General features: G+C 49.0%; 1 protein-coding gene across 1 annotated transcript in view; it reads right to left on the reverse strand.

The window, feature by feature from the left end:
- Positions 1 to 605: 605 nt before the first annotated feature.
- The window catches only part of ME3 (malic enzyme 3), a 95,154-nt gene continuing 81,706 nt past the window's right edge, over positions 606 to 14,053 (reverse strand). The window contains 7 exon segments of the mRNA XM_034074353.1: positions 606 to 878; positions 1,684 to 1,782; positions 2,169 to 2,342; positions 3,463 to 3,605; positions 4,160 to 4,265; positions 4,896 to 5,009; positions 5,464 to 5,561. Of these exon segments, the coding sequence (XP_033930244.1) occupies positions 717 to 878; positions 1,684 to 1,782; positions 2,169 to 2,342; positions 3,463 to 3,605; positions 4,160 to 4,265; positions 4,896 to 5,009; positions 5,464 to 5,561 (896 nt within the window). The 3' untranslated portion in view covers positions 606 to 716.

Raw genomic sequence — 14,053 nt, forward strand, 5'->3', positions numbered from 1 at the left:
GCCCTGGTCTCCTGCCTGGCTTCCCTAATGCATCCCTTGGCTCCTGTTCCCTCGGAGAGCAGCCTGCACTGCAGAGGGGAGGGAATCTGTTGTCCCCATGGGCATGGAGGTCTGGGATTTATTTCCAAGGGCCTGGAGCACAGGACAGCATCAGGCTGCATGGCCCATGGCTTGGATGAGACTCTGCAGATACTGGGGACTTTCAAAGCAGGAAAGGGTAGCACTGCCCAAGTGTGCAGCTCTCCCAGGGCAATGCACACACTTCCCATCACATCCAGAGAGCCAAAGGGAAAGCGTGGCTGTGTGTGCGAGGGATGATCATGCATACAGCTCCCACCATGGTAGTGGGGCTCTGAGCTTCCCATGGGCTCTCCCACTAGCAATGGGACTCTTTGCTTCTGTGGTGGCCCAGGTAGCTTCTCCAGAGGCAGCTGAGCTGGGAGCCAGGCACTATGTTGAGCAAGCAGGAATGTGCAGTGCTGATAGACTGGGATGGGTGGCAGCCACGGTCCATCTCTCTCCTTGGACCACTGACTTGGACTGCAGTTCATTCCCTACTGATATGCTCCCAAAGAGAAAAAGCAGCAGCAAGTAAAAAAACCCTATTGGATTCATTTACTTTTATCATTCTGCAAGCCTGGAGGTGCATTTGTATCAACAATGACATGAACCATGAGAACTGATGGCAAACACAAGAGAAGAGTTATCACAAAAGCTTAGATGTCTTGTGTCTGCATGGCTGTGGGGGGCCACCTGTAATCATCCACCACAAAGGAATCATATTCAGGGCTGTACATGAGCTGTTTCACAAAGGCTTCCTTGTCTGCTGGCTCCGGGTACCAAGAAGCATGACCATGCTTGTAGGCCCAGTCTACAATCTGCAGAGAGAGAAGCAAAACGAGTTGACAGAACAGTGCCAGCATGTTACAGAGTGAAAGTCGACTGCAGTTTGGCCCTGCCTGCATTTCCCCTCTTTCTACCCCTCAAAATTGTGTCTTTTTGTTGTCTTTTTCCTTTGTGCAGTTCCCTGGGTCACCTCCACATCATCCCTTGGGTGAGGAAATGCAAGCTGCCTGCTTCAAAACGCACACCTCTGCCTTGGGAAAGTGGATGGAGTGGGCAGTTAAAGGAGAGCAGCCCTTTAACCACCTCCACTCACACCCTTAAGCTCCTCACCCACACTGCAGTAACTCCCAGCAGGCCAATATGATTCTCAGTGGGTGTTCCCTGAATGGGAATTACAAATTTGACGTATACAGGGCACCAATCCTGCAATTAGAACAACAAGCCTGATGTGGAATAGAACTGAGGTACTTGGGCCCCATTAAATACAGTAAGAAAGGTTCCAAAAGAGCAATTTGGAACCTGAAGTCTTTTGGCAACTTGAGTCACGTTTGACTTTGACCCTAAACCTGATGTATTTGTGGTGCTGAGCACTCATGTCTTGAAGCAATAAAGCAGAGCTCTGTGAGCTGTGAGGCACCAGAGTCACAAGGCATTTTTCACTTCTGGGCTTTGATGATGGGAGGAATCAAAGCAGCAGTTCTGGCTGGAAGGATCCTGAGCTCCATTGCTTTAGGCTGTAGAGTAAGTTGAACTAAAACCCCACAAAACAAAAATGATGCCAGGGCAATTCCTGCCCTCCCTACCGTGGGAAGTGGAAATAAAAGTGGAAATACTCACTTTCACAGCGATTTTGAGAGAAACCTCTCTGATGGTGTCCAAGGGCGGATAGAGTCTTCCTTCTGCTAGGTTCTGCTCTGTCACCTGGGCAGCAATGGACTGCAAAGAAGAGAAGGCAGCTTACAGAGATGGTCTTAAGCATGTATCACATTCACTAGTCTTACATGATATGAGGGCAAAACCTCAGCAGTGGCAGACCTGGGACTGGTTCTGTGTGTGAACTGCTGAGCTATTCAAAATACACGTGTATTAGCTTCATCAGACGGAAAATCAGGGCCAGGATAGTGGGAATGCTTGCTAGGGCAGCAGTTATGGAGAATGAGAACCTCCTGGCTCCTGCACCTCTGCACGTGCTAGGATAGCATGAGGGTTTTGAGGAGCCACTTCCATTCAACACACTGCCACAGGCCAGGCTCTTGAGAACACCTGAAGGAGGTGCCTGTGCCTCTTCTCTTAAAAACCATGAGTTAATGCCAGTTGGAAACCTCTGCTGTGATGAGGAAGATCTCGTCAGAGATGTGCCGGATGCCGCAGGCAGTGACTCCCAGTGCCACTCCTGGGAAGACATAGGCGTTGTTTCCTTGGCCAGGGAAGAAGGTCTGTCCATTGGGCAGGGTCACCTTGGGGAACGGACTCCCACTGGCAAATATTCCCCGTCCCTGCTCAAAGAGAGAAGAAGAGGCATCCAAATTCAGACGGGAAGTGTTACATGTCGGCTGCTCACCCTATCTGTGCTCAGGACTCTGGTGACCCAGTGGACAAGTCTGCAGCCAGTTAGTGAGAGGCATCTCCACCAGAGCCATCTCCAGTTGACCCTTCTGGAGGGCCTGGTCCCCAGGGCCACAACCAGGGCCATGGTCAGGGCTCCTGAGCCCTGAGAGTGTGTTCACACTGCCCAACTACAAGAGCTTTGAACTGGCTGAGGAGGAGTTGCTCTTCTTCATCAATGAAGTGAGACTCGTGTGGGATGAAGGTCTGGGGGCTGTGTGATTGCTCAAGCCAGCAGCAAGTGGTAGGGAAGGCAAAAGGGGACAGTAAGAAAAAGCATCCTCTCTCACATAAACTCAGTCATAGAATCAGAATCACAGAATGGTTTGGGTTGAAAAGGACCTTAAGATCATCTAGTTCCAACCCCCCTGCCATGGGCAGGGACACCTCACACTAAACCATGGCACCCAAGGCTTTATCCAACCTGGCCTTGAACACCACCAGGGATGAAGCATTCACAACTTCCCTGGGCAACCCATTCCAGTGCCTCACCACCCTCACAGTAAAGAACTTCTTCCTTGTATCCAATCTAAACTTCCCCTGTTTAAGTTTTAACCCATTACCCCTTGTCCTGTCACTACAGTCCACATGACAATAATTCTTCAGTGACAATGGTTCCAAGTTAGGGGATGAAACCCAACTTTCAATGTAGTTGCATAGGTTGGCAAAACACAGGGGCCAGTAACCTAGGAGGATGGGACACCCAGCCATGGGTGAAGGAGGCAAGCACTTTCTTTAGAGGATCACAAAGTAATGCAGCCTGGTATGGACTGAAACTCCTGCTCACAGAAAGGTCAGCTGTGAAATCAGACCAGGCTGCTCAGGGCTTTATCCAGCCTGGTCTTAGAAACTTATGGAGAAAGAGTCCACAGGAGCAATCTGGGCCCTGTTCCACCTCCTGACTGCCCCCATAGTGTGAAAGTTGTTCTTTAAGGCTCTTATTTCACCTTATGCCCCCTGTCCCTGTGTGCCCACAAGGCACCACTGCCCTGGCACACTGAGCTCCAGTACCTCGGTGAGGCGGTAGCACTGCTCTGCTGTGCACTCCGCTTTGCTGGTGGGGTTGCTCAGGGCAAACACAATGGGTCTCTCATTGAAGGCTGCCATGTCCTTCAGCAGCTTCTCAGTGAAGGCTCCTGCAACGGCTGCAGCACCTAGAACAATGAGAGCAGAGTGAGATGGTGCTTTCTGACTGTCTCATACTGGGCTGATCCCTCTTGAATGCCTCGGTTGGTAAATGAACTGTGGGAAGGAACAGGATCCATCCCTGGAGATGAAGGTGTGAATGTTTCTTTCTCAGATTAAAAGCCTGTCTCAAAGCCCCCTGCTCCTCTGGGCCATCAGTGTTTTAAGCCAGTCTGGCTGCAGCAGTTTGCCCCCCAAAGACCTGCCTGAGCTGCCTGTTGTCATCATTGTCTTGCCCAGTCTGTCAAGGCCATGTGTGCTGCTGAAAGCCCCAGGTCCTGCCACCCCCAGCACCTCCCTCTACATCCCTCTACAACCTGAAAGGGCTCCTACAGCTCCAAAAGGGAGGAACCTTGTGCCCCATGGCTGAAGGGAAAGGATGTGGAGAACTCAGCTGGTAAAATGGGGGCAAAAAATGCTCATTTTATCTTAACTGGGAGAATAAAAGGAGGTCATGGAAGAAAGGCAGAAACTCTCCTAAGAACTGAATTGATGTGGAAAGGTCATGCTCAGGGAACTCCACCTATAATTGCTGTAGGCTTCACTTTCTGCACAACCTCTTCCAGTGTGTTCACACTGGGGTGGTCCTGAGCAAATATTTCTTTCTCATGGTTCAGGTGGCTCCTACCCTGTGAGGAGAAAGGAGGAGTCAAACTTTGGTCTGTTGGCAAAAGGTGGAGACATAACGCAGTAACTCACCAGTTCATTTCATCTCTTGGTTCTCTACCTGAACCAGATCCCACAGAGCAGGACCTGAGCTGCTGGTGTAACGTCACACAGGGCTGCCCTCTGCTCCTCTCACCCTCCAAACTATACTGATGTTGTGTTGGAAGGACTTGGCTGCGAGGGCAGAGGAGGTGTGTATATAGCACCAGTCTCCTCACATCTGAGGAAGGATGAGGCCCTGAGGACCCATGGAGTGCAGAGCAGGTGAGATCACCAAAGCAGGGCACAGTGCTGCTGTTGCAATACCCCATATGACATGCAAGACTTCCAGCACTGCTTGAGCTCATGGCCAGCAGTGTATCCTACCACTGCAGAGGCCCAGCCCAAAGCACTGCCTACAGAGCAGCCAGTGCTGCTGGTACACTACTGTCACCATGGGACCTGGCTCTCTTGAAAGCAGTGACAGCTCTGCTGACACCAATACATCTGCAGCCCTTACTCCTGGTCTGATCCGTGGTATCTGCCTGCTCTGGCCTCTCTTAGCTTGCAGGAGGTGGCAGGGGAGTGAAGCTCAGCTCTGGGGACACATTTACCTTGACAATCAGTCCCTTGGAGTCCACCATCCAGATTTTTCTGATGGCATCCTCTCGTGGAACTCCTTCCTTTTCCATGGCCATGAGCAGGAGATAAGCTATGCCCGTTGCAGCCTGGAACACAGTATATAAACACTTCACTGGGGTATCACCTCTCTTTGAGCAAGGAGTCATACAGACTACCTGATTTCTGCCATGGGGGCAACATGCCTGACTCCGAAAAGTGAGGTTATGTTCTTACAGCTGTTTGAGCTTACAGTCCCTTTGACTCTATGATGCTCAAGAGGCTCTGGTTTACCCTAAATACCAACCCTGAGGATTCAAACCAGTCTCCTCAATGTCCCTGCAGCACGCTGCCTCATGATGGGCTCCCCTCAAGGTACTTGCCCCACTAAAAGGCAACTTCTATGCAGCAGCACCATGGTCCACACACGGGGCTCACTCCTGCCCAGTGACAACCTGCGTCTGCACTTTGTTTCCATGAAGCCTTGCAGGAAGCTTCATGGTTGACTCTTCTCTCTCTGGATTTATGCCATATCTAAGAACAGACTTAAGAACATTCTCCTACCTCTCCAGCTCCCTGGAAAACGAACTTATGGTCAGAGAGCTTGTTCTTTGTGATCCTTAAGGCTGCAAAGATGCCAGCGACTGCAACAGACGCAGTGCCTGAAAAGAGAGAAACACCGTGAGATGGACATCCTGGAAACGGATTGTCTGCCCTACTGGTATGCTGTTAGAAACCTTGTGGTAGCATCCATTCTCTTAGATCTTGTCACTAAAAGATCAGGGTGCTGTCCCTACTCTGAAATATTAAACCTCAGAAGACCCCTGCATGGTAGGAGAACACAAACAACCCTCCATGTAGATTCAAAGGGATGATGAATTCTAGAATGCCAAGAAAAGTTACTACTTAACTCCTCAGGGTTTAAGACACCTGTGATGCCTAAGGGTCATAGAATGGGTTGGCTCTGAAGGGACCTTGAAGCTCATCCAGTTCCAAACCTCTGACACAGGCAGGGACACCTTCCACTAGAGCAGGGTGCTCCAAGCCCCTGTGTCCAACCTGGCCTTGAACACTGCCAGGGATGGGGCAGCCACAGCTTCTCTGGGCACCCTGTGCCAGCACCTCAGCACCCTCACAGGGAAGAGCTTCTGCCTAAGAGCTCATCTCATTCTCCCCTCTGTCAGGTTAAAGCCATTCCCCTTGTCCTGTCCCTACAGATGCTTGTCCCAAGCCCCTCTCCAGGTTTCTTGTAGCCCCTTTAGGCACTGGAGCTGCTCTAAGGTCTCCCTGGAGCCTTCTCTTGTCCAGGCTGCCCCAGCCCAGCTCTCTCAGCCTGGCTCCAGAGCAGAGCTGCTCCAGCCCCCACAGCACCTCCGTGGCCTCCTCTGGACTCACTCCAACAGCTCCATGTCCTCCTTATGTTGTTGCCCCAAAGCTGAACACAGGACTGCAGAGGGGTCTCATGAGAGCGCAGCAGAGGGAATTCCCTCCCTTAACCTGCTGCTCAGGCTTTGGGGATGCAGCCCAGCAACTGTCACTACACTAACAGCTACTGCTGGAATTTGTGTGTGTTTTAGTACTTTTTAATCTCATCTCAATCTCCCCTCTGGCAGGTTAAAGCCGTTCCCCCTTGTAATGTCCCTACAGGCCCTTGTAAAAGTCCCATAAGACATCTGCAGCAGGTGGTGGTGTGAACTTGGGCACCCTTGTCTCAAAATCCTCAGTGATCATGGAATGACCATCCCCTTCTCATTCACTTTCACAGCCCTGCACCACCTTCTCTGTTTTCACTTCCCTGACTCAGAGCCACCATGCCTCACTGCCAACCATTGAGATCATGAGTTGTTCCCAGATTAGTGAGAAAGAATCCTGTACATGGAGAGCAGATTCCTGATGTTACAGCCACTGTGATACGTGCAGCTTTCCATTCATTAAGGGAGGCAGATGTCTACGGGCTGAATAAAACTGCCCACATCCCACATCAATCACATACAATATTCATCTGATCTCTTATGCCAAGTGAAGGAACATGGTGGGAAGAACCAAGTATGGCACAGACTAACTGGGATTCAGGCACTGATGGTATCTTACCTCACCTGGGCAAGCTGGATACAAGGGTTAAAGGAGAGCTAGGAATGATGGAGGCAGTTTTATCACAGAATAACTCAAGTTGGAAGGGACCCATAAATACCATCAAGGCCACTAGTTTTATTCCTCAGCATTTTAAAGGATATCAATTTGGATGTGCCTGCACCCTGATGCTGGTCTGTCCATTCTCACCTTCATAAGGCAATCCACAAATAACAAGTCTTGTGGGTGGCCATGGGTGGAGGGACAATGAACCCTTTTAGGCCAATAAAACCTGGTTTCACCAGATTTCCAGCATTTCCTAGTTTCCTGCCCATTTAATCAGCCAGTGCATCCAGGTTTCAACAAGCCAATCCTTCTGTGAGACCCTCTGCAGTGTCCTTAGGGCTTGGGGTGCTGCCAGGCATCAGTGAAGGGGGACCCCAAGGATGCTGGAGAGGGACTCTGCATTAGGGACTGCAGAGGTAGAACAAGGGGTGATGGGTTCTTAAACAGGGGAAGTTCAGGGTAGAAATAAGGAAGAAGTTCTTTACTGTGAGGGTGCTGAGGCACTGGAACAGGGTGCCCAGAGAAGTGGTAAATGCTCCATCCCTGGCAGTGTTCAAGGCCAGGATGGATGGGACTTTGGGCAACATGGTTTAGTGTGAGGTGTCCCTGCCCATGGCAGGGGGTTGGAACTGGATGATCTTAAGGTCCTTTCCAACCCAAACCATTCTGTGATCCTGTGATTGTAACAGCAAACAGCTCATGAGCAAAGCATGACTATGAGCAGTGAAACCAGCAGATGGTGCTGCTCCATCTGTCAAGGACTGAGGAAACTCATCCAGCTTTAGTTGTTCCTTCAGTGCAAAAACCAGAGCTAAAGCAGAAACTGCTTTAGCATCATAGCAACAGGGAATCACAGCATCATAGAATAGTCAGGGTTGTAAAGGACCTTAAGATCATCCAGTTCCAACACCCCTGCCATGGGCAGTGACACCTCACACTAAACCACATCACCCAAGGCTCTGTCCAACCTGGCCTTGAACACTGCCAGGGATGGAGCATTCACAACCTCCCTGGGCAACCCATTCCAGTGCTTCACCACCCTCACAGTAAAGAATTTCTTCCTTATATCCAATCTAAGCTTCCCCTGTTTAAGTTTCAACCCATTACCCCTTGTCCTGTCGCTACAGTCCCCGATGAATAGTCCCTCACCAGCATCCCTATAGGCCCCTTTCAGATACTGGAAGGCTCCTATGAGGTCTCCACACAGCCTTCTCTTCTCCAGGCTGAACAGCCCCAACTTTCTCAGCCTGTCTTCATATGGGAGGTGCTCCAGTCCCCTGATCATCCTTGTGGCCCTCTGATTTACTCTCTCATTATTTCCATGCAAGAAGAAAATCTAGTGGGAGCACAGTTTTAGTGACAGAGAAGTAACTTACTGACACAGCTCATTTTGCTTAGGGAACCAATATAACCTACTCTGACACAGAAAAACTTTACTGCATCACAGAATCGCAGAATCCCAGGTTGGAAGGGACATCAAGGATCATCCAACCCTTCTAGGCAAAGCATGACCCATACTAGATGTTCTAGCACCCTGCCCAGCTGTATCTTAACAGTGTCCAATGCTGGGGAATCCACTACTTCCCTGGGCAGATTATTCCAGTGGCTGGTTGTTCTCAATGGGAAACATTTTCCTCTTGTGTCCAGCTGGAATCTCCCCAGGAGTAACTTGTCCCCATCACCCTTCATGGGACTCCTTGCAAAAAGGGACTCTCTATCTTCTCTGTAGCCACACTTTAACTACTGGAACATGATGATAAGGTCACCCCTGAGCTTTCTTTTCTCCAGGCTGAACAGTCCCAGCTTTCCCAGCCTTTCCTTACATGGCTTCCCAGTCCTTGGATCATCTCTGTGACCCTTACAGGACAGACCAGAAGTGTTTATCAGTTCCATTAACTCACCAATACGTTGAGTTTATAACTCATGAATTTATTTCTCCAAAAATGAAGGGTACTACTAAAGAGTGATTCTGGTGTCCATGCACAGACACACACTGGCACAGAATGGCAGCAGCAGCATGTTTTATTCATGAGGACATCACAAACATCCGTGTCAAACACAAAATGGACTAGGCTAATGTTGGAGGCTTTGTAAGCTTCTTGCCTACAGTAAATCACCTGGGACACTTGCTTCAGCACTGAGGATGAATCATAGGATCCCAGACTGCTTTGGATTGGAAGGGATCTTAAAGCTCATCCAGTTCCAACCCCTGCCACAGGCAGGGACACCTTCCACTAGAGCAGGGTGCTCCAAGCCCCTGTGTCCAGCCTGGCCTTAGAGTGAACTGAAATAGAAGTTAAGGAAGTCCCTTCATTAGCCCACAGAACAGTTTGTGTCGTGTTATTTCCAGACCCGGATCACCTGAGCTGAGTCAGTTTAAAAGGGATTTGATGTGGAGGGAACCAACCAGGGAGTGCTGCGCTGCTTCACTATTAACATGCCAGCTCAGACAACTGAAGGATGGATCTGAGGGATTTCCTCTTGTTTCCCCTGCACTAAATCTCTGCCTTTTAAAGCTGTATTTAGAGTAGTGTACTTAGCTGGCAAAGCGCCATGCTGTCAGATTGGGAAAATTACAGAGGAAGATAATGAATATCCAAGGAATTTAAAGAAACACCAGATAATTGCCTTGGGTTTAGATTTTGCTTTTTAGGGGTATCACATACCTAGCCCAAGCTCAATTCTCTGTGTCTCAGACAGTCGATAATCAGCAGGACTGCAGGCTTGCTGCCATGACAGATGCTGAGCATGGGATTCCTCTAAACAAACATACATGATCCTGCTCATGCTAAAGGAGGTGCCTGAAGTGGATCACATGAAATGAACCCTAAAGGTGTCACTGCCACCATTTGTTTAAGAGAGACAGGATAATTGGAATACATGTAGACAGTTCCAGTGGCAGACATCTAAACTGAGGAGGAAGGGACCCCACCCTGGCAGTATGAACTGCAAATAAGTAGGGTCTCTCTGTTGTCAGCAGTGCTAAGCTTGTGACATACAGTAGAATATGAACACTTGTGTGCTCCCATGCTATCTTCCAGGCTTACTTTGCACAGAAATCCCCAAATCCCCATGTGGGTGATAACGGGGAATGGATCAGAGGAAAAAATTCCCAAGTGGAATAATTACAGTGTGACAGTGCAAGTGCACAGCATTAGCAGTAATAGATGACTGGAAAGTATTTAAAAGAGAGAAATGTAACTGGAGAATTATCTTGTTTATCTTGGTCCTGACCCAGGCAAGATTGCTTTATACCCTATGAGCATCAAGGAGTCTGACAGGACAAATGCAAACCCGTTTCAATGGAAAATACTCATAGGACATTAAGCAGAGGGACTCAAGGTCTCCTTGAAGATGTTATTAGGAGGAACTGCAGAAGAGGGGATGTATGGAAAGGAAGGATGCATGGATTCATCTGCAGAGCAGTGTGCATGTGCAGAGTGGGGACCAGTGGGACTGGGTGTGCCGTTACTCATCCCCTGCACTTGCACTGCAGCTCTGACTAACAGCAGGACTGACCCACTCTGCCATTCCTGAGCCTCCTCCTCTCTCCCCAATGTGTTTCTAATCCCTCCACATCTCCAAAACTGCATCTCACCCCCATTACTCAAGCATCAAAGTTACTGTACCTTGGCCTCAGCTCAGTATCTGTCTTTGATAATTACAAATACTGAGGCTGGAACAGCAGAGCATCTCCTTGAGGGAGAGTTCACAGCTGGTTTGTGTAAGCAACTGCCTAATCATTGTGCTTCAACCACAAAATGAGCCTGGGGTGGGGAACCCTTCACCATGAGTTGTGGCAAGGAAAAACCCACTACCCTTCAACATGTTGGTCTATCTGTTTTCCAAAGAGATTGAATGCTGCTATTGCAGATAACTACTTCCCTAAATATTTAGCAAGAGCCAGCTTGGCTGGTCTGCATCCAAGATGAGATATGAAGGGGTGCAGAGAGAAGAAGCGAAAGCACTTGCAATAGCTCATCTGTCCAAGACTCATCATAGCACCATAGAATGGCAAGCAGATCTCAGGAGCCTCTCTGGGGAGTCCAGAGCAACAGGACCAGCAAAGAAGAGGCATTTAAACCCAAGGTGCACTCAGGAAAATGGCCATGAATTAATCTCTGACACTGAGGCACAGTCAATAGTGTAAAAAACCCCTCTGAGGTTGATGTTCCCCTTGTACCAGTGTCAGAACTATCCCCAGTAGATGTCACTGGAGCTACACTGGAGCAAAACAGGGGGAAAGTTTCTGCTCTGTAGCTCCAAAAGGCTGCATGGATGGAAAAGGATGCAGCCCAAAGGAACCCACGCTCAGGGTCCTCATCCTTCATCAGAGTGGGGAGAGCAGACAGAGGGGCAAGCAGCTTCATACAAGAAGTTACTGGCATGAGTGCAACAGCAGTGCTGCCCAGTGCTGATGTAAAGGGTGTACCATGTGTGACAGCACCCCATGGCTAAGCAGGGTGTCCTCCTATGCTGAGGGCTGGCACTGCTCTGTCACCTGGTTGAACAGAGCAGAGCATCACCACCATGCTGTATCCTTCTGACAGCAGCAGTGATGGGAGCGTGCAGCCCACACCATTGCCTGTTCCTTCACACAGCACCCATGCAGGTGGTTCCCCTTCCCCACGCTGGTGGAAGAGGTGGCCAAATTCAGCTTGATCTTGTATTTTTCACCCTCGTTCTGTCTGCTTACACTTTGCCTCCTCAAAACCATGCCAAGACGAGGGCCCAGGGAACGGCAAACACCAGTTTAACAGCTCCAGCGAAGGGCAGCCAAGAAAATACATCTACAGTTATGGATGCAGAGGAAGCATAGGGCTTTTCCAGATTCTGGTTCACATTAACTCCCCGCAGCAGTTCCGCCTGTTACTGGAAAGCAGAGTGGAGCTTGTCCAGATCCATCCCAAATACATAATCAAAAGTCAAACACAACAGAGCTGAAACAAAAAGCTGCTGAAGTGTTTGCAGCTCAAGGTCTTCACCTCCATGACTGTGGGATAGTGTTAGCCCTCCCCCAAAGGGCCTCTGTAAAACATGAAGGAAATAAACCTAGAAATGCTGTGGAGCATGTCAAAGAGAGCAGCAGTAAAAGGCAAAGTGCTCGAGGAAGCAACTCACTTTCTACACTAACAGCTTTAAGGACATCGGTAACCCAGAAGAGCTGGTATGGTGAAGAGCTGACTGACAGAGCTCATCTTAAAGTAGATGCCTCATGTAGGTCTGGTTTTAATCCTTCCACTGTAAAGCTACACAGTGCAGTGCCTGAAACAAACACCGAGGCAGTGGCCAGCAGCCTGGATGTAGAGATCACAGACAGATTAACACAGAGGAGATGTATGCTATTCTTTACAGCAAAGGAGGAGTTTGCAATGGCATCAGAGAAGAAAGGGAATCGAATGTTACAATCCCCAAAATGACATAAGATACAGGACAGCTTCTTAGAGCCTTGCACCACTAAGCCCAAGAAACTGAGGCCCCTGTACACCCAGGAGTCTATATTCTGCTGACATGCTTAGCAGTCAACATGTGACTTAGACACAAGTCCAGGAGCCGGCCCTTACATCATAGAATGATTTGGGTTGGCAGGGACCTTTAAAGGTCATCTACTCCAAAGCCCTGCAATGAGCAGGGACACTTTCCACTAGATCCGGTTGCCCAGAACCACATCCAGCCTGGCCTTGGATGTCTCTGAGGATAATGCATCTATATGTAATGTAGCACCATCAAAGGAAAATGCAGAGCACAGTAGGTTGGAGAGGCTTGGTAATGGTGAAACCCTACAGGACTGAGAACATCTCCACATCTACCTTCATGCTGGGTAAATCCCCCCAGGGAAAGCATGCTGCTCAGGAGCTGCCTGGCAGGACACAGCCTGCTTTGTCCCATAGCACCGTATCATCCAGCGCTCCCTTCCTATTGTGCTCCCCTCCTCCTTAGTTTCCTGTGACAATTACTGATGCGTTTTCCACGCCAGCTGAAACAACAAAGTAAGATGCTGTACCATTTTAATCTGCTGCAATTAGTTAATGCCGAGCCAACAACTCGCCTTGCCTGCTTCTCACACCACATGGAAACGTGCCTGAAAAACAGGCCATGTTTGCACATGATTGATTTCTAACTGGCCCAGATCTGCAGCGCTGGAGTCAGCCTGTTCCCAGTCTCAGCTGAGGTCTGGGAGCAGTGCTCGGTGCTTGCTGAAGTGTCCTGGGAAGGTTATGGAAAGGTTATCTGCTTGGATAATGAGGAAAGGTGGTTGGTGGGTCAAGAGATATTCAGAGGCTCATCAGCAGTCACACATCCAACAACAAAGAGGAATCATTGCTCTGACACTGGGAAGTCTTTGGAAGTCTGCAAAGTGATGACCCCAAGCACTGCCTGTAGTGTAGTTGTGGGAGGACTATGGGATACAAAAGGCTCAGTGTTTTAATGTGGCTAGTGATTTGGTGTTTCCCATCCTGAAGTGCCTTGAAGAAGTCTCATTTGCAGTGTGGGTGTTCAGGATTTTAGAAATCCTGTCTGTTTACAGCATCTCAGATGGGATATGGATATATCCATAACACTCCAATTGGTGGTTCTTTGACAAGTCATCTGTGTTATATGGGGTCTAGTATTAAAAGACTGCTAAAGATGCCCAGAACCAGGATACAGTTGGCTTTATGCTTCTGTGCACTGTTCTCTCTGCCCTACCCATGTCTGTGAAGGGCTTTTTGACCTGATCAGATACAACTATTTACATAGCATATTAGAGATTTCTTCATTTTTCTCTGACTACACTTGCAGAGCAACTTCTGCTGTTCAGTACAGAGTAAGAAATCTATGCCTTAAGAATTCTTGTTTGCATTGTGACTATGGAAGGTAACACACTGATCAACCAGCAGAATTAATGTTGAAGAAATAAGGTTGGAATTGATGACTGCACATCATCTAGTCCAGTATCTGCACAAAGTGAGTCTGGCTTCAGAATGTGCTGAGATTGCTTAGGGCCTTCCTGAAGGATGAAAGACCCAAAGCACAC

The sequence above is a fragment of the Melopsittacus undulatus genome, chromosome 2 (genome assembly GCF_012275295.1).
Source record: "Melopsittacus undulatus isolate bMelUnd1 chromosome 2, bMelUnd1.mat.Z, whole genome shotgun sequence".
NCBI classification, from domain to species: Eukaryota; Metazoa; Chordata; class Aves; order Psittaciformes; family Psittaculidae; genus Melopsittacus; species Melopsittacus undulatus.